The 19140-nt window shown below is 44.0% G+C and overlaps 1 protein-coding gene and 1 pseudogene across 1 annotated transcript in view; both read right to left on the reverse strand.

Annotated features, from left to right (window-relative positions):
• Window positions 1-1843: 1843 nt before the first annotated feature.
• Window positions 1844-19140, reverse strand: part of TRAF3IP1 (TRAF3 interacting protein 1) — an 81603-nt gene continuing 64306 nt past the window's right edge. The window contains 2 exon segments of the mRNA XM_078154608.1: window positions 1844-4313; window positions 6952-7175. Coding sequence (XP_078010734.1) covers window positions 4148-4313; window positions 6952-7175 — 390 coding nt within the window. The 3' untranslated portion in view covers window positions 1844-4147.
• LOC144457929 (transcription factor A, mitochondrial pseudogene) lies at window positions 7184-18400 on the reverse strand (annotated as a pseudogene).

A 19140-nucleotide genomic window follows, 5' to 3' on the forward strand; every position in this document is an offset into this window, starting at 1 on the left:
CCCTCTCTCCTCCCTGGGCTGACATGATCTCTTCTCTCCTGGTTTTCTGCCCACTTGTACGTCCGCTCCTCAGCTTCCTTTGTAGGACCGCTGCCCTTGTCTGAGTCCCCTAAGTGTGGGTGTGCCCCAGAGCTCAGTTCTGGGAGGGACTCCTCTATTTTCCTTGGTCATCTCATCAGTCCAAGGGGTTCGAGCATCCCTTCTGCAAATTGTTCCTAGATCGACATATCCAGCCCTGGTCTTCTGAACTCGTCACTCACCAACCACCTGCTGGACACTTCCCACTGGACGTCCCAAACGCAACTCAAACTCCTTTCGCCCAGGACAGAATGGGTTATGCTCCTCCCCCTCCCCCCAGCTCTACCCTGGTCCACTTTCTCCCATTTTCTGTTGGTGTACGCCATCCTTCCTGTTTCCTCGCTCCTCACATCAGATGCCATCTTGTCTTTTGCTTCCATCTCCCTCACATCTGCCTCCTCCCATCCAGCCCCAAATAGCCTCTCCTGGACAACCATGAGGAGCTCCTAATTGCTCCCTCTCATCCAGTCTCCTCCCTCTAATGCACCTACGTGGCTGCCACCAACTTAAAGCACCAGTTCTGACCACAGCTGGCCTGCTGCCGAGGCCCAGTGGGTCCCTCTTGACTCGGGGGTAAAACACAAATTCCTCTCCTTGTCTTTAAAGCGCCAGGCTCCTGTTCTAGGCTTGTTGCATCTTGGTCCCCTTCATGTGCTTCTTAATCCAGCCATGCTGACCTGTTTCTTCTGACCTTCTATCTGCACATCTTTACACAGGCTGGCCCCTGGACCTGGACTGAAGCACCTCCTCATCGCAGCCTGTGTCTGCATGGATTTATTCTACTCACTACTCCTTTGTAATTTACTGTGTGAGTGTGTGAGTGTATGCACAGATCTATATCCATATATACCTACCTGCGCGTGTTCCATATTTACCCTACTATGTATGTTATTTCTCCCCAACAGAATGTAAGCATCTTCAGGCCAGAGGCTGTTTCATTTTTGCCTCTGTATATCTGAATAAATATTTGTTGAAAGAATCAACAGAACATGACCAAACCTTCTTCCACATGACAGCCTTTCAAATATTTTAACACATCCTCGTCCCTTTCATTGATCCTCCCATGGAAGGACCCAAGGCCCTTCGCTACCCCACCAGTTCCATCCATTTGCTCTCCAGCTCTTTATTTACCCGAGTCTTTCCTCCAAGGCGGTGCCCAGGACCGACCCTAGGCCTCGAGCTGCCATCTGAGAAAGGCCAAGTGCTGAAGGACTGCTCCTCCTCACTCCCAGGAGCTTCACATGTCTCGATGCAGCCCAAAAAGGCCTTAGCTCTTCTGGTCCAAGGATCCTATTGTTCTGACAATGTCTCGTCCCCCTCTGTGCTTTTGAGGCTGGCTTCTGTTACATTCAGCCTCATGTCCGAGTCTATCGAGCTCTGTTGTAGATCCTATCGTCTCGGCCATCCTTCCCAACGTTGGCACTGAAGCCAAGATTCATTTATAAAATGGGGCTAATCTACTCACACCACCTTCATCTCAGGGCTGTTCAGGGGCTCAGAGGTGGCCATGCTTAGATAAAGCACTCTGCAAACTTCAAAGCCCTCAGTGTGAGTTATTAGTACCACACCACCACCACCACCACTCCTCCAAGGAGCCACACTGACAATAACACATCCCTCTAACTCCTCCACCTCCCACTATTCCCCCTCCCCCACCCTAAGTGTGGAACATTCTCGTGGTGGACACTCCCTCCACCAAAGCAGGCTGACAATTTGTCTAACAGAGAACACAGCAAACCCACAAATCCGAACCAGAGACAGGGCATCTTGTGGACAGTTTATTTGGCAAAGTTTAACCTGTGGGTACTTCAGGTTCATTTTACCCCCAAAAAACAGACCACACTCATCATCCATTCTTTCTGGAGAACGTACCACACCAAACCCCGACAAGGCCTTGCTGGGGGTCACTGAGTCGGTTCTGTGTGGGTCACTGGTCACTATTTCCCTGAAGAATTGGCTCACTGAGAAACCACAAGCCGCCACAAGCGGCTGAGAAGTTGATGGTCCATCTCACCCATGCTTTTTCCTTGACTCACCCTTTGGGACACCAAGTCATTATTCATCAAATCCCCGTACGGTGTGACTTCAGAATTCATTGAAAAATTATAGACCAAAGCTTCTCATGGGAAAGCATTTAGGTGCTCTCATCTGTGTATCTTTTCAAAATACTAAACAAGACAGGGACTTAATCAGTATGCAATTAAGAGGCAGAAAATAATCAACTGAACTGATACCCAAGAACATAATTAATTATCTTAAAACTTCTGAGGAATGCTTATCCATTTAAGAGGAAACTTCATTGAATGCAGAGAAGGGAAATGTCATTGTATCAATGTGAAAAATAACTTCCCTGAACTTTTTGTACAAGAACAAAATAAAATACACAGACTTCCAAAAAGATAATTCAAATGCTTCTAAATAATGTTTCCAGGTGTGAACTGAACTGTACAACTCATACACTTCATAGAAAAAATAGGTGATTGTTTTTAATGAATTATATATAAAAGAAAAGTAAATTTTATGATACAATTGTTGAGACCCTACTTTGTACAAATTTAATGCACATACAGTATATTTGCCAATCTTTCTACACAGAAATTCTGGTTGTATTTACAGATTCATAAAAGGCATAAAAGGTATCTTGTCCCAAAGCATGACAGGGGTCACCTTAGTGTCATGCCATCCAGTGTAGAAGAGGCCATTAGCAGATGTGAACATCTGGGGAGCATGCAGGAGGGAACAGGCCAGGGAAGGGCTAGCTCTCTACAAACTGAAGATTCTCTATGGGAAGGGGACCCAAATGGCCCCACTCTGAAAGGAAGACAGTCTCACGGCCTTCCTTGAGCTCTTCCACTCCCACCGCCGCGTAACACATCAGGAGTCATTCAGACAATGGTAACAGTGAACAGGGCTGTCCTCAGGGCACACACATAATAGCCTCAGCAATAAGAAATTCAGAAACGTGACTAGCAGGAGACAGAATTTAAAACAGTAAAGGTGTCTCCGAACGCAGTGAAGCCCTTTATCCAGTAACGTAGAGACATGTGTTTCTTCAACATCACAGGTAAATGCAAAGCTTCATATAGATAATATAAAAGGATAGGCTTTAAAGAAGGGAAGTTTTCTGGAGATGGTAACATAGCAGCACTCAATAATAAGCGTGTCCACTCTGGTCTTCTCTTTGCAGTCACTACAAAGCCTCTCGCGTTTGGCCAACAACCCTCCTACAAAGAGAAGCAAAGGCACCAGAGCGCCGCTCAGGCCAAGTGAGCTCTCTCCTGAGCTCAGAGGACGGGGACGGCTGCCTTACAAAGAGCTGCATTTCTGTCAAGCCTGGCCAGTGGCGATGCCGTGTGTGGGAGAGAAGAGCGTGGACTCGGACAACTTCATATTAGGAATGTGACACTCAGAAAAATGTGAAATTTGAAAAAAATCATTAACTTTGAAGACATGCAAGGAACCAACAGGCAAATAGTACAGAGGAAAATCTGAGCTAGACTTTGGTAAGAAGCATGAAGACAGACAAGTATTTAAAAGAACATGTGCACTTATATTAACCCTTTCCAAATGCAGACACAAATAGGAATTCACTTTCAGTGTTTTAAAGGCCTTTTTGTTCTACTTATAAAGTGACTATCATATAAACATTCATTTATCCTGGCAAAAAAGTTCTCTGTGCTTGACCTATAACAATACCCTAGGACTCGTAGGGAACAAAGGATTTTTAAATTTGGGACCTGGTCTCAGATGATAAAAAGAAAGGAATGACTTAGTCATCTGCAGCAATAACGTGTACTTTCCATAACTCCCCAGAGGAACTGGCCAAGCTATGTGCAAGCAGGGGAAGCTTGCTGGGACACTGAAGGGGGACTGGTTGTCACTAGCAAATGCTCACAGCCCAACGCCCAGGGCATCACACACGCAACACATCGAAAGCTTGGTCACACGGTGGGCTGATGACACGGTTTTCTTAGCAGACTGTGAGGTTGAAGGACACAGCTTTCTATCATAACACACACCTTTCCCTTTTATTTTAAAATAGGTGGGGCTCCAAGTCACCTTCAGGCCTTCACCGCCGTAAGCTGACATTGATGCTATAGACCATCTTCTGGATCTTCTCCTCATTCTTCAGGATGTTGGCCTTCACTGCACAAATCTTGTCTTGCTGGTCCTTGATCAGCTGTTCCAGCTCAACCAGTTCTGCCTTGAGCGGCTCCACCGCACAGTCTGTGATGCTAAGCAGAGACAGGAATGGACAGGGTCAGTTGTACCTGGAGGCACCTCCTCGGTGTTTCCTGTTCAAGCATCTAAGGATTTGGGGTCTATTTAATCTATCATTTTAATGGTGAGAGAGAGAGATGTGAACAGAGACATGACTGATAGCAAAGTTCCAAACTCCCTACACTGTACGAATTGTGGTCCTTGTTCATGCAGATTCAAAGGCCAAACACTAGACTGACAAAAGAGAGGTTTTTAAAAATCAAAATATTTCTGAAATTTATATGCTCAAACACAGTTTAAAAACATGGACCCCAAAATGGACCGAAACTGGAGATTGTCATATGGAAAATGGATTAGATGAAGAGGAAGGGAGAGCTAAATGTGGGCAAGATGCCGACCATGCCACAGCCCATGCTAAGTGAACACCCCCAAATCTCAGGTACCTTTGTGCCAAGGAGGCAGTGGAGACTTTACACCACAACTAAGTCTTTGGAACAGATTATTTTTTTTACAACTTAACATTGCCAAACAACAAAATTCATTTTGACTTAGTACATTAAAAACCAAAATAAGGTTCTTGAAATTAATGGGATCAGTTAGAGAGAAAATTAACCTACGGTAAATTCTTTTAGGCATAAAACAAGCATGCCGTTAAGTGAGACAGAAAGTGTGGACTTTTACTCCCTCCTCACCTGCACCTCTCAGACTCCCTAGATCTCTTAAAAACTCAGTGGCGTTCGCACCCCCTTCCCTGGGGCTAGCACTCTCTTTAAGCCCAGACTCATCACTTTGTCACTGCCGTGGGAATATTTTATATTTATCTCTCTAGGCCTGGAATGTGCCCCCTTCCCACCCCCACCTCAGGCAGGGCTCCTCTCCTCAAGGCCCTCCAGCCAATACCCCATGGGTTCGTCTCTGGCCTCTTCACCATCTCACTGCCCTGCTGTGGACATTCTAACTGCTCGATCGGATTCTATCAAAGAGGAGCCCAGCGCCGCCACGCTTTACAGGCGGCGGGACCACAGCAGGGTGACCTTTCCATCTTGTTGACACTGTGACCGTGTTGCCCAACACCACACAACTTAGTTTGGCTTTCATGTCCCACGGCTGACTCCTTCTGAGTTCACAATCGCCCCAGACATTCACTCCCACAAACTTGTTTACTGCCCACATCTTTCACTCGTGAAGATGAATTCTTTGAACTCACATACAGAACTTCACGGTCAGCTCTAATGTATTGCATCCCCTGATCTCCAATCTCCTCTGGTAGCCGATTCCCTCACATCCCCTTCCTCACTAGTCCTTAATCTCTTCCTACTGGATTCTCTCCTGCTGCCTATAAACATGCTCAAATCACAGCCAATCTTCAAAAAAATAAAAGTCACCCGTCCCTTCAAACACCATTTCTACATGTCTCCCCTCTCCTGGCCTCCTCTTGCCCTCCACTGACGGCCACTCCAGCCTGGTTCCCAACGGGGGCCCCAGTCTCTCCATCATGCACCCAGAGGCCTCTTCTCAGTTCTGCGCCTTCCTGGCCTCTCTGCCGCACGTAATGCTGCTGACTCTCTCCTCCCCTCCCTCGCCTCCTTCCCCTTCCTTCTGGATGCTTGGTCTTCCCTGGCTTTTAACATTTCACCACCCACCTGTCTGGGGCTCCTTCTCAGCCTTCTTTGCTGGTCTTTCACTAACCATGGGTGTCCCTGAGGCTCTGCTCTGGCCTCCTGACTTTTCTTGCTCTACCCCTCCCTCTTGGTGAGGTCATTAGCTCCCATGGGTTTCATTACCACCTCTATGCAGATGGCCTCCACATCTCCCCTAAGCTCCAGGCCTGTATCACCAGAGATGAGATGCTAATCTGTGTTGGGGAAGGGAACTCCTCTCCCTACACTCACAAAGTCAAACGTCTAAAAAAAAATAAGGAATCTAGGGAAAGAAAACACAGTTGGCAGGCTGGATGACAGAGAAGAGGAGGAAGTCCATTCTTAGCATGGTGAATGGTCTCTGTGAAGAGCCTGACAAGGATGGGCCTAGTGGAGAGAAGTCTGCCTCTGAGTCACAGGACCTGAGTTTGAATCCCAACTCTAACACTTACTCTCTCAGTGACCCTGGGCGGTTTTCTCATCACTGTAAAAAGAGAGGGTTGGACGAGATGAGCTCTGAGGTCTTTCTAACTCTGGGTCACTGTGGCCATGGCATGTTTGGGGCATGCTGGAAGATCTGGGTGATTTTTAAGCATAAACAGAAAATGCAGCCTCTTATGGATCTGACACCAGTGGTTAAGGACACCATACAATTCACTATATGAAAACAGGATTCCCAAAACATGACAAAAGAGCCAGCCTTGCTCCTGGCCCAGACAGAGATTTCACTGCAGTACTGACAAAGGCTTTCAAATACCTTCCTAAACTATACCTTATTTTTTGTTAAGCTTGCATTTTTCCCACAGTTGGAGTTTTTAAATGGCTTCACAGCTTTGGGAATTTGGATATATTATTTTAAAAATATCTCATCCACCATTTCAAATTCCATTCATTAAGTCAATATGAACCAAAGGTTTAATTCCCAGGATGCAGGTCTGTGGGGGTGGAGAGTCCTCTCTGCCTCCCTGCCCGTGGCCCCACCCGGTCCCGCCCCCACCCCGCTGCCCCTCACCTCTGCTCCTTCTGCAGGGCCTCAGCATGCTGCTTGTTCTCAGAGTGCCACAGCTGCAGCTCGTTCTGCATGGCATCCATGTCCTCCTGGATGTAGTCCATGATCTTCCCCAGGGGGAGGGCGCTCCGACACAGCATCTGAATCGACGTCCGCAGCTTCTCAATCTCCTTGGACACGATATCCTTCTCCTTCTTCCAGGCCGCTTCCAACAGAAGCGGTCTGTCCTGGGAAAGTTTGAGAATGAAAAAGAGAAAATCTCAAACTGAGGATGAGGAAATGAAAATAAAAAAAAAACTCCCCATGCCAAACGAAACAGGTGAACGAGAAGCAGAGTTTTTGGAGGCACCGAGGAGGTCGGCGGGTGCTGAGTCGACTGCCAAAGGCGTGAGCGGCTCACCTGCGACAGGTGCACATACGTGCATGAGCCTGAGGCGCCTGTGACTCCACAGCACGGGCATCTGCCAACCAAGGCCCTGCTACGATCTGACTCCAGCGTCTGTGTAGATGGAGCTCGGTGCCTCTGGGAGAGAAGGCCACAACCCTGGGCCGAGAAAACCCGGTGACTCTACACCTGGCTCTCCCAGCCCCCGACTCAGGCTCACGGGGTCTGGGGCCAGATGGGACCCCAAGCTCATTGTACAAAGGAGGCCTAGAGAGGTTGGGAGGCCTGCCCAAGAGGCAGAAATGGGAACAGGATCAGAGAACTAGAGACCACCGAGTCTAATCCCCTCATTTCACAGATGAGGGTTCCAAGGCACAGAGTGGTTAAGTGACTCACCCAGGGTCACACAGCTAATACAGGTTTCAGGTACTACTTGAACTCAGGTCTTCCTGACTCCAAGCCCAGTGCCCTAATCACTGAGCAACTGAATTTGAACCCAACTCTTTTGATTCTCAACTCAAGGTTCCTTCTCCTACTCTTCCTCCCAACCTCATCCCACTCTCCCAATATGAACCTCCTTGTAGGATAGTTTTTAGACCAAAGAGTGCTGGAGAGCTGAGAAGGTGGTGGGGTCATGCCTTTCTCTCCTTCTTGCCTTGTTCAATAATGGTGTAGTTGATGAAAAATGCCATTACTTCCCAAAGGTACAATGTCACAAGGATGTTTAATTGTGCTCAATTTAATTCAACAAGTGCTGACTGAATGCCTACTATGTATGGACCAGCATCGTGTGAAATGTCATGGGAGACGCAACTTCACCTTGCTGCTACGCTTCACCCACCCTGGATTCTCAAGGTGAGGGTCATGTCTCCAGCAAAACCAAACCCAGCCCCCCACGACCTGCAAGGTGGTGTCTAAGAGTTGATGTAGCCAAAAAAAGTTCAGGTCAGGAGCCAAGATGGAGGAAAAGGCAGGAACTAGCCTGAGCTCTCCCAAACTCCCCTCCCAACAATTTAAAAATAACGCTTCAAAGTGAATTCTGGAGTGGCAGAACCCACCAAAGGACAGGGTGAAACAATTTTCCACCCTAAGACAGCTTAGAAGGTTGGTAGGGAAGGGTCTGCTGCACTGGAGGGGGAGCAGAGTGTGCTCTAGCACAGGCAGCACCCTGGCAAACCAGAAGCAGGCCTTGGGGGCAATAGAATCGTCACTAGCAGCTTCTGGAATTCTCGGACCACAAAGTGGTAAGGATGCAGACAGCTGGCCAAGGGAGATCACGGGAGTCTCTCTGCTCACACTGGGCACAAGACTGTTGCATTGCCCATACGTAGATCTGGGCTGCAGCACTGGGGCAAGGAGAACTACTAGCAGCAAGGGGGCCCTGGTCCCAGCTCCAGGGCGGAGAAGAGTGCTTGTGGTCACTCACAGACTAGAAGAGCGCTAACATATCTCTCCTTATATCATACCACCCTGGGGGAACTAAAAACTTACAGACCACCAGAACTAACTGAAAATAGCCTGAGACAGTGACCTCCCCACCCTGGGAGCAGAGCCCAACATAAAGCTAAGAGTTAAAAACATAAACGTAAAAAGAAAATGAGCAAAGAACAAAAAAAGGACCTGATCATAGAAAGTTACTATGGCGACCAAAAAGATCAAAACGCAAACTCAGAAGATAACAAAGTCACAACTGCTACATCCAAAGCCTCCAAGAAAAATGTGAATTGGTCTCAGGCTCACAAATTAATTTCTGGAAGAGCTCAAAAATAATTTTAAAAACCAAATAAGAGATGGGGCAGCTAGGTGACGCAGTAGATAGAGCACCAGCCTTGGAGTCAAGAGGAACTGAGTTCAAACCCAGCCTCAGACATTTGACACTTACTAGCTATGTGACCTGGGCAAGTCACTTAACCCCATTGCCTAGCCAAAAAGGAAAATAAAAATCAAGAGAGGTAGAGGAAAAAATTGGGAAAAGAAATGAGAGGGATGCAATAAAATCATGAAAAAGAGTCAACAGCTTGGTAAAGGAGGCAAAAAAAAATACTGAAGAAAATAACACCTTAGAAAGCAGAATAGGTCAAATGGTAAAAGAGGCACAAAAATCCATTGAAGAGAACTCCTTAAAAAGCAAAATTGGCCAAGTGGAAAAAGAGGTACAAAAATTCCCTGAAGAAAATAATTCCTTAAAAAATAGAATTGAGCAAGCAAAGCCTAATGACTCCACAAAACTTCAAAAAAACAATAAAACAAAGTCAAAAGAATACCAAAAAAAATAGAAGAAAATGTGAAATATCTCATTGGAAAGACAACTGACATGGAAAATAGATCTAGGAGACATAATTTAAGAATCATTAGACTACTTGAAAGCCATAATTTAAAAAAAAAAGAGCCTAGACATCATCTTTCTAGAAATTATCAGGAAAATTTCCCTGATATTCTAGAACCAGCGGGTAAAATAGAAATTGAAAAAAATCCACTGATCACTTCCTGAAAACCCAAAACGAAAGCTCCCAGGAATATTACAGCCAAATTCCAGAGCTCCCAGGTCAAGGAGAAAATGTTGCAGGCAGTCAGAAAATAACCATTCAAATAACGTGGTGCCATGATGATACAAGATTTAGCAGCTTTTATATTAAAGGATCAGAGAACTTGGAATATGGATATTCTAGAGGGCAAAGGTGCTAGAGTTACAAATGAGAATCACCTACCCAGCAAAACTGAGTATAATCCTTCAGGGGAAAAAACCGGATATTTAGTGAAATAGAGGACTTTCAAGCATTCCTGATGAAAAGACCAGAGCTGAACAGGAACCATGACTTTCAAATACTCAGGAGATGCATAAAAAGGTAAAAAGAAAAGAGAAATCATAAGAGATGCCATAAAGTTAAACTGCTTACATTCTTACATGGGAAGATGATACTTTAACTCCTAAGAACTTTCTCATTATTACTAGTTAGAGGGTGTATACATTGCCAGAAGTCACGAGTGTGAGCTGAAGATGATGGGACAATATCTAAAAAAATGAATTTAAGGGTGAGAAAGAAGAGTGTACATGGAGAAGGGGGAAGGGAGAGGTAGAGTGGATTAAATTATCTGACATAAAAGAGGTGTGAAAGAGCTGTTACAATGGAGGGGAAGATAAGGAAGGTGGGCAGGAGTGTTTGAACCTTAGTCTCAGCAGAATTGGCTCAAAGAGGGAATGATATACCCACTCAGTTGGGTACAGAAATCTATCTTACTCTACAGGAAAGTAGAAGGGGAAGGGGATAAAAGAAATGGAAGAGGTTGATAGAAAGGAGGGCAGATTGAGGGAGGCAGTAGTCAGAAGCAAAACATTTTTGAGAATGGACTGGGTGAAAGGAGAGAGAGAAGGAAAAATGGGGGGATAGCAGGATAGGGAAAAATACACAGTAATTATAACTGAGAAAAAATTATAGCCAATTTCTGACAATACAGGCCTCATTTCTAAAATATATAGAGAACTGAGTCAAATTTATAAGAATACAAATTATTCCCAAATTGACAAATAGCCAAAGGATATGAACAGCCAGTCTTCAGATGAAATACACATATCTGTAGTCATGTGAAAAAAAAATTACTAAATCACTATTGATTAGAGAAATGAAAATTAAAACAACTCAGAGGTACCACCCTACATGTATCAAATTGGCTAATATGACAGAAAAGGAAAACAAAAAATGTTGGAGAGGATGTGGGGAAATTGAGACACTAATGCAGTTATGAAGCCATTCAACCATTCTGGAGAACAATTTGGAAGTTTGTCCAAAGGGCTATAAAACCATACATACCCTCTGACCCAGCAATAGGTCTGTATCCCAAGGAGATAAAAAACAAGAAAAGAAAAGGACCTATATCTACAAAAATATTTATAGCAGTTCTTTTTGTGGTAGCTAAGAATTGGAAATTGAGGGGATGACTGTCAATTGGAAATAGCTGAACGAGTTATGGTAGATGATTGTGATGGAATACCATTGTGCTATAAGAAAAGACAAGCAACATAGTCTCAGAAAAACCTGGAAAGACTTACACAAATGGACAAAAAGTGAAATGAGCAGAACCGAGAGAAGAGTGCACACTGTAATAGCAATATTTTATGATGACCAATTGTGAACTACTCAGCTATTCTCAACAATACAATGATCCAAGGCAATTCCAAAGGACTTATAATGAAAAATAGTATCCACCCACAGAGACAGAACTGATGGAGCCTGAATGCAGGTTAAGGCATACTTTTTAAAACTTCATTTTTCTTTTCTTCTTTTTTTTGGGGGGGAGGGTAGGCAGTTCTGATTTTTTTTCACTATATGACAAATGTAGAGAGTGGTGAAAAACCTCTCCATACAAACGTGGCTCCTTTGACAAGCCCAAGCCTTTTCAGTTGAGTGGACAGTATCCAAGCTTCTATTCTGCTCACATCCACACCACAAGGAAACATCTGAAGAGGAGGAGGGAAGATGGGAGACACAAAAGCAGGCTAGAAGAATACATTAGAAATGAGGGCGAATAAAAGATATAAATTAAAATCTTTCAAAACCAGTAACTGTTGCTCATCAGACATTACCTGCAAGGTTTTACATGATCACGTGAGTATTTTCAGATCTAAATTATATTCTTAATCTGTTACTGATTTATTTCATTTTGTTGGATGGACAGTTAAGAGAAAAAAACCTGGTAACAAGTCGGCTGTGAAGGAAATGAGCTAGGACGACATGGATAATTTAGTTTTCAATTACACACAGTTAACTATGTGTGCTTCAGAAAATATCATCTTTACTTGGTCTAGGAGCAAATAATTCCATGAAGGAAGACTGATTCAAACATCCCAGGGCTAAAGTAAAAGCAACTGATTTGTACAACCTTTCCCCAATTTGAAGAGAGATCTTCAGAGATCATCTAGTCCAGGGGTGGGGAACCTGTGGCCTTGAGACCACATGTGACCTTCTAGATCTTGAAGTGTAGCCTTTTGACTGAATCCAAATCTGTAAAATTTGGATTCAGCCAAAAGACCACATTTACGGATCTAGAAGGCCACAGGTTCCCTACCCCTGATCCAGTCAATTCATATTTGGGTGAAACCACCCCTCTAATATCAGGATGCCAATGTTCTGAAGCTCTTAGAGAAAAATACAGTTTTATCATTTGACTATGGTTTCATATTCATCTATCATCCTGACCAAAGAAATTGTAAAGCTAATTTAAAATCAATAATCTCATTCAAGAAAGAATGACCACTGTCCAGAAAGTTTGGGTTGGAATGGAGATGTCTCTGAAGACATGCCTGTTCTGATAAATCTTGGAGGCATATTCAGAAATTACTGAATATCTTTATTTTCCTTAATGGGAGGAAGTCAGAGGTAGGGGGAAAATGGTAGTGACCAAACCTAATCTGCCATTCAGTTTAAATGCACAAAATCTATTTTGCTGAACCCAAAGGCAGACCATTTACTTTATCAATAGAAAATGACATTTTCCTTCCTCTTTAGCATCTCTCTTTCTCCTTCTCTCTCTCTCCCCCTCTCTGAGGCATATACACACACACACACACACACACACACACACACACACACACACACAAATACCCCCAAGCTGCAGTCTGAACTTCCAAGCTCTTTCCTTTGGAGGAACTATGAATATTTTCAGAGCTTCCTGAAATTTTCCCATATAATAATATATGCAAGGAAGCCAGTAACACCTTGATTTAACACCCTCCCCAGGAGATCAATCAATTACCCTGAGCAGTTTCTCCAAGCTATATAAATAGTGAGGTGGCAGAGCCTGGGGGCATCTCCCAGGGACACAAACCCAGCCCCCTCGTACCCTCCTATCCTCCTACCTGATCGTCTTTCTTTTTGGTGCCAGCTGTGGGCTGTTTATTCAGCTGCCTTCTCCAGCAGTGGGGCCTGCAGCCAAAAGTATTTTAGCAGCCTCTGGCTTACTGGTGAATGCAGATCTACATTTTAGAAAAATACTTCTAAGATTTGTCAGCTGAAGATTTACTTACCTTTGATACCTAATACTACTTGCATTTTGCCCCACACACAGTCCCTGAAAGTGTCAGCATTTGCACTTGCAGTGATTTTACAACTTACAATTTATTTAATAAGGAATCAGGAGCCAAAGAAATCAACAGTATTGGAGGCATTTTTTTTTGTTCATTTCATCCAATTTCTGCAGCATTGCTTCTAGAGATAAAAGGTTAAAAACAGCCACTTAACTGACTCTTGTTATTCAGCCAATACTCTCTCTTTTAGAAGCAGGTGGTCTATTATGAGACGATTGCTAACTTAAAACTCTCAGACTGATTTGTATAATTAGTCCAGATTCACTAAGATAAATGTATTCTGCATTTAAAAAATTCAGTATCTGAAAAAAAAGATCAATTAAAAGCGACTATTTACTGTACAAAGGGTTCACCATAAGGTTCTCTGAAAAAGCAGACGTATGCGGGGCATTTCAAATAGGACCTGATCTATGTAGCTCTTGTGAATGGCAGCACAGCCTCTGTGTAAATTACAGCACACCTGTGCTCAAGTTACAAAGCCAAACCAACTGAGGACAAAATAAAACTGAAGACAAAGTCAAGCCCTTTGATAAAGCACGTCAGTGTTACATTGATTCCGCTGTATGATGAATCTAATCATTTTACTCCCCTGCAAACTCACCGAGGGCCAGTTACAGTGACTCAGTCTTGTGAAAGGCTAGCCTTCTGCAAAGTCTTGCTAAAAATGCCTTCTTATTCTGTGCAATCTGTGGTATGTGTGGTTGCTTGTCATTACTGTAGGGTACAGTACACTCATGGTACATCCTGGCAGCTAGGGGGTGCCATGGTAAATAGAGTGCCAGGCTTGGAGTCAGGAAAACTCATTTTCCTGAGTTCAAATCTGGCCTCAGACACTCACTACCTGTGTGTCCCTGGGCAAGTCACTTCACTCTGTCTGCCTCAGTTTCCTCATGTGTAAAATGAGCTGGAAAAGGAAACTGCAAACCACTCCAGTATCTCAGCTGAGAAAATCCCAAATGGGATCACAAAGAGTTGAACACAATTTCTTCCACCTACAAATCTTCTTTTTTTGGAAGATAGTTTATTTATGCTCTGATGGAAAATTATCTTCATGGATAAACATCACCCATAGTGCCTTTCATTCCTTCTTTTTGCCAGCGCCAACACTTGCCTTCGCAGTACCCCTGACTTTCTTCATTCTCCTCTGGCGTTCCTTTTGCTACTTTCTTGACATCTTTTTCCTTCTCATACAGGCCAGGCCTTGCAAGTCTGTGCTTTGGTTCATTTTTCTTTGCATACTCAAGGGAATCCTAAATCATCCCAAAGCCTGTTGCTTTGCCACCACCAAAATGCTTCTGAATCCAAAGACAAAAATGATGTCTGGAGTTGTCTGGTACAACTTGGCCAGTTCTCGAATTTCAGTGTTGGGCACTGTGGCCTTTCCAGGACGAAGGACATCTATAACCATCAGTTTATGCTGAAGAAGTCTGTTTGTCATGAACTTCCTGATTCTGATGGTTACAGCATGATTCATGGTGGCGGGAAGCTCCTCAAGTAGCAGGAGAGGGAAAGGTACAAATCTTTTTCTTCCATGTAGCTGTGGAAAGTTCCCACAGCATCTCTATCAACCTACTATACATACAGGACTCTCATGGCAGTTCATGGGCCAGGTCATGCAACTTGCTACCACAAAGAATAGTCAGGGCTGTCAAAGACAGGGCACTCAGACACAACCATTACAATGAAAGAGAAACTGTCTTGCTGCATGTGAATTACTGGGCCTGTCTTTATACCTGGGAGGAATGCTTCAGTTTCAAAACACTAAGAATCCTGACAACTGCTCTGATCCTCTGAATGAAACAGGTGGCAAATGGCTCTGAGTGCTAGAACTGGTCTCATTTTACACAAGTTCAAGCAGCGTCTTAGTCTATTCCACCTCGTCAGCCAACCCTACTTGAAATCCAAAGGTCACTCTGATTTTTACACCAAACGGTAAAGATCACATCGATTGGTCCAATGTGTTCCTTTTTCTATTTTTAAAAAAAAAGAGGTAGAAAGGGACAAAAATGTTTTCTTGGGCCTTATGGAGAGTAAAGTTTTTTTTCCCCATGCCCTCAGTCACTTATATAAATGCAACATGAACTAAGGGTACTAAAAAATACTCTTACTTAAGACCTGAACTTTTTTTTTTACCAATAATGACTGGTCCAATAACATTAAAAAATTGGTCAGAGCTTTTCTCTGTCAGGAAGGAAAGTAAACAAGCTTCATTGAGTCCCTAACTCCATGTCAGGCACTGTGCTAAGTATTTTACAAATAGTATTTGATCCTCATGACAATCCTGGAAAGTAGTAGTATTATTCCCATTTCACTGAGGAAGCTGAGGCAAAAGATAAGTGACTTGCCCAGGGTCACACGAGTAAGTGTCTGAGGCTAGATTTGAACTCGGGTCTTCCTGATTCCAAAGCCAGTGCTCTGTGCACTGTGGCCGCCTCTAATGATTTGTTAGGCAAGTCATTGGCTTTAGGTTATGGGAAACTTTCAGCAGCTGTACATCACTTTGCACACGTGACTCTGTTATTATGTAATCAGATAACTATATTACTTAAATTTCTGAAACTGTCAGCTCAACGTATCTAACTTCCCCCTTCTCCAATCTAATCTACACAACTGAACACATGACCCAGCTACTTACAAACCACCCGTGGCTGCCCCTGGCTTCGGAGGCATTTAAGCGTCCCCCTGTCCTTCTTCTGGGCCTCTCCCCTGCAGGGCCTCTTGGTTCCAAACAAGACCACCAGCTGTTCTCACTTGATTCTCCACCTGTCATCTCCATATAGCCAGACACTCTCATGACTTTGTCCCCTCTATCTCGACTTCCTGGCATCCTGGACTCCCTTAAGGGCTAGTTCTTTTGACCTCTGTTCTCCAGGAAGCCTCCTTTATCCGCTAGTCACCAGTGCCATCTGTCACCTTGATTTTCCTGGTACCGTCTTAACATGTGGACCCTGTGAATCCCTGGAGGAGGTCAGAGGAGGCACCTGGCCCAGTGCTCCACATACAGCAGACACCTCGAAGGTTTATGGGGTTTTTTTTAAGAATGCATTAGATGATTTTATTTTCTGTGATATAAACACCAATGTGCACAGAGAAAATGTAATATTTTTACTTTACAAAAAAAAAGATACATGGAAACTTACAAATCCTTCAGTAGTTTTTTTTTAAGTCATAAATGGTGAGTCAGAGTAAAAGCAGTAACCTGCTTGAGCTCTCCCCCAAACCCCTCCAAATACCTGTAAAAAATGGCTCTAAACAAACTCTGGAGCAGTAGAACCCACAAAGAGTGAAACAAATTTCCAGCCCAAGACAACCTTGATGGTTGATTGGAAAGGTCTGTTGTGCCAGGCTGGGAGAGAAGCGCAGTTCAGCTTGGGCCGTGCAGGTAAACACCACGCCTCAGTGAACCTGGATAAGAGAGGGGATGATGGAAGAGAGAGGGCAGATTGGGGGAAGGGGTATTCAGAAAGCATGCCATTTTGGGGTGGAGGGAGGGACGAGATGGGGAGAAAATCTGGAACTCAAAATCTTGTGAAAGTGAATGTTGAAAACCAAATTAATTAATTTTACAAAAAGGGAAAAAAGTCATAAACGAAATCAGCAACTGTATGTGTGTCTGCTCGTCCTTTCTGAATGCTGTATGAGCTAGCATTATGTAGGAATCAGAACTTGCCTAGGTATTGAAGTTTACCTAGGTCAGTTCCTCATTCTTAAGAATCCATAACAGTGATAGCTTAGACCACTGTGGCTTTTATGATTTAAGACAATTGGAGAAAAACAAATGCTTGCTTCCTCATCAGAACATAAGAATACTTTCTTGTCATCATTCAGTATCAAAAACATTTCACAGTTGGATTTGCCTTTATCTAAGGGTAAAATGAATCCCTCCTACATCTAGATGAATTTTTTTGGTATTTGGTAATTCCAAAAGCAAATTCTGTCTAAATTTAAGACTGAGTCTTTACCAGTGGAGTATCCATAACTAGGTGCTAATACAAAATATGTCAGCATACTGGCTCAAGTCCATGTGTTAACAAAAAGAAAATAATATAAAATGTTCGTCAACATCATTCTTAGAAATGTTGCCACAGTCCTGCATGATGAGACACCCGACTGGTGCCTTGAGTCTATCATATTCACTATGGAGATGTAAATGTCAATAGATGTTTTCAAGGTGTTTTCCAATCTGGGCTTTTAGCTTTCTAAAATGTAAATGACCTTCCCATCCAATTTCAATCATTTTTTCTTCCCACAATTTAATTTCATTTTGCATAACAAATTTCATCATCCTCGGCAAGTTGCACATACACCTGTTTCCAAGACAAGGGCCGATTTTTTCCACTCTTCATTTAAAGGCTTCGTCATTTCCTGTGATGAAATCCCTTTTGCTTCCTTCAAGTGTTCAGAAATAACGATATCATAACCTGAGGGGGATTTCCGGGCTTTACAAAGACAGTTAACTCTCTTTTGTTCTTTATTATTTCCTTTCTAGCCTTTCTTCAATGCTCCTCTTCTTTCAAATATTTTTTTCTGGTTATCATTGAGCTCTGCTTTATATTTAGAGATCTCTTCTTTGTACACTTTAAAGTCTGCCTTGGTAGCTTCCTCATATACTTTCTTCTGTGATTCTGGAAGCTGCTCCAAGCTTCAGCGAGCTTCTTAATTATCTCTGTGCTTCCCAAATCTGGATTTTTTTCTGTGAATACGGGTCAATGCTCCACTGTAAAACGAAGGTATGCAGACAGAGGCTTCTTTGGAGCATTAGATAAAGTACAATCTTTCATAAACCACTCCAATCCACATATAGAACACAGGGAGCTGGTCCAGTGCCCTAAGCGCCCCTCAGCTTCCGCACAGCAGCAGCGCCACAACCCCTTGCCACCACAGACCCAGCTGCAGGGCCATCGTCCCACAACCCACGGAGGTGGCCATGGCAAGGCCTGAGCATGTTTGTGTCTGTGTGTAAGGAGCCTCTGGTCCCCGCCGCAAAGTTTTGTTTTTTAAAGAAGGATGACTCCGGCAATCACATCCCCTACCCTTGACTGGGCAACTAGACTAATGATAACTAGCAATTATGTCAGGCTTTAAGTTTTGCAGAGCACTTTATCTACCTTAACTCATTTTATTCTCACAACCATCCTGGGAGGAAGGGGCTACTATTATCCCCATTTTACAGATGAGGAAACTGAGGCTGAGAGGTGAAGGAATGTGCCCAACCTGAGAAAGTCAGAAAGGGCCTGGGGCAGGATTTGAATGCAAGTCTCCGTGACCCCCAGGCCTGCACTAGGTTAGATGAAAGAAGTTGGAAGGCCACTTGAATACCCTAGAAACTAGGAGACTCATTCAGAATGACTCAAACCTCACATCGTCAATCATCTTTCATTCCATCTGTGACAAGAAACTTTCCACCAGGGACCATATAACCTCTCCTTGGCAGCAACCATGGGTACGAAGGACAGAGCACTGGGCACAGAGTCAGGAGAGAGCTGGGTTCAAATCCTGCTTCCAGTTCCCATTTAGCAATGTGGTCACTTACCTCATCTGTAAGATGGGGATGATCCCACCTGTACCAGCCCCTTCCTGGGGCCCAGTGAGACTCAGAGCGGATGATGCAGTCAAACATCCTGCAAACCTAGAGTACTTTATCACTGGAGGGCCAGGGCCAGGCCGCACAGGCAGCATCTTCACTGCAGGACAGTTACAGCCCACTGTCCTCCACCTGGCTCCC

Source organism: Phascolarctos cinereus, unplaced genomic scaffold (genome assembly GCF_003287225.1).
Source record: "Phascolarctos cinereus isolate Bilbo 61053 unplaced genomic scaffold, phaCin_HiC Scaffold_5;HRSCAF=322, whole genome shotgun sequence".
In the NCBI taxonomy this organism is placed as follows: domain Eukaryota; kingdom Metazoa; phylum Chordata; class Mammalia; order Diprotodontia; family Phascolarctidae; genus Phascolarctos; species Phascolarctos cinereus.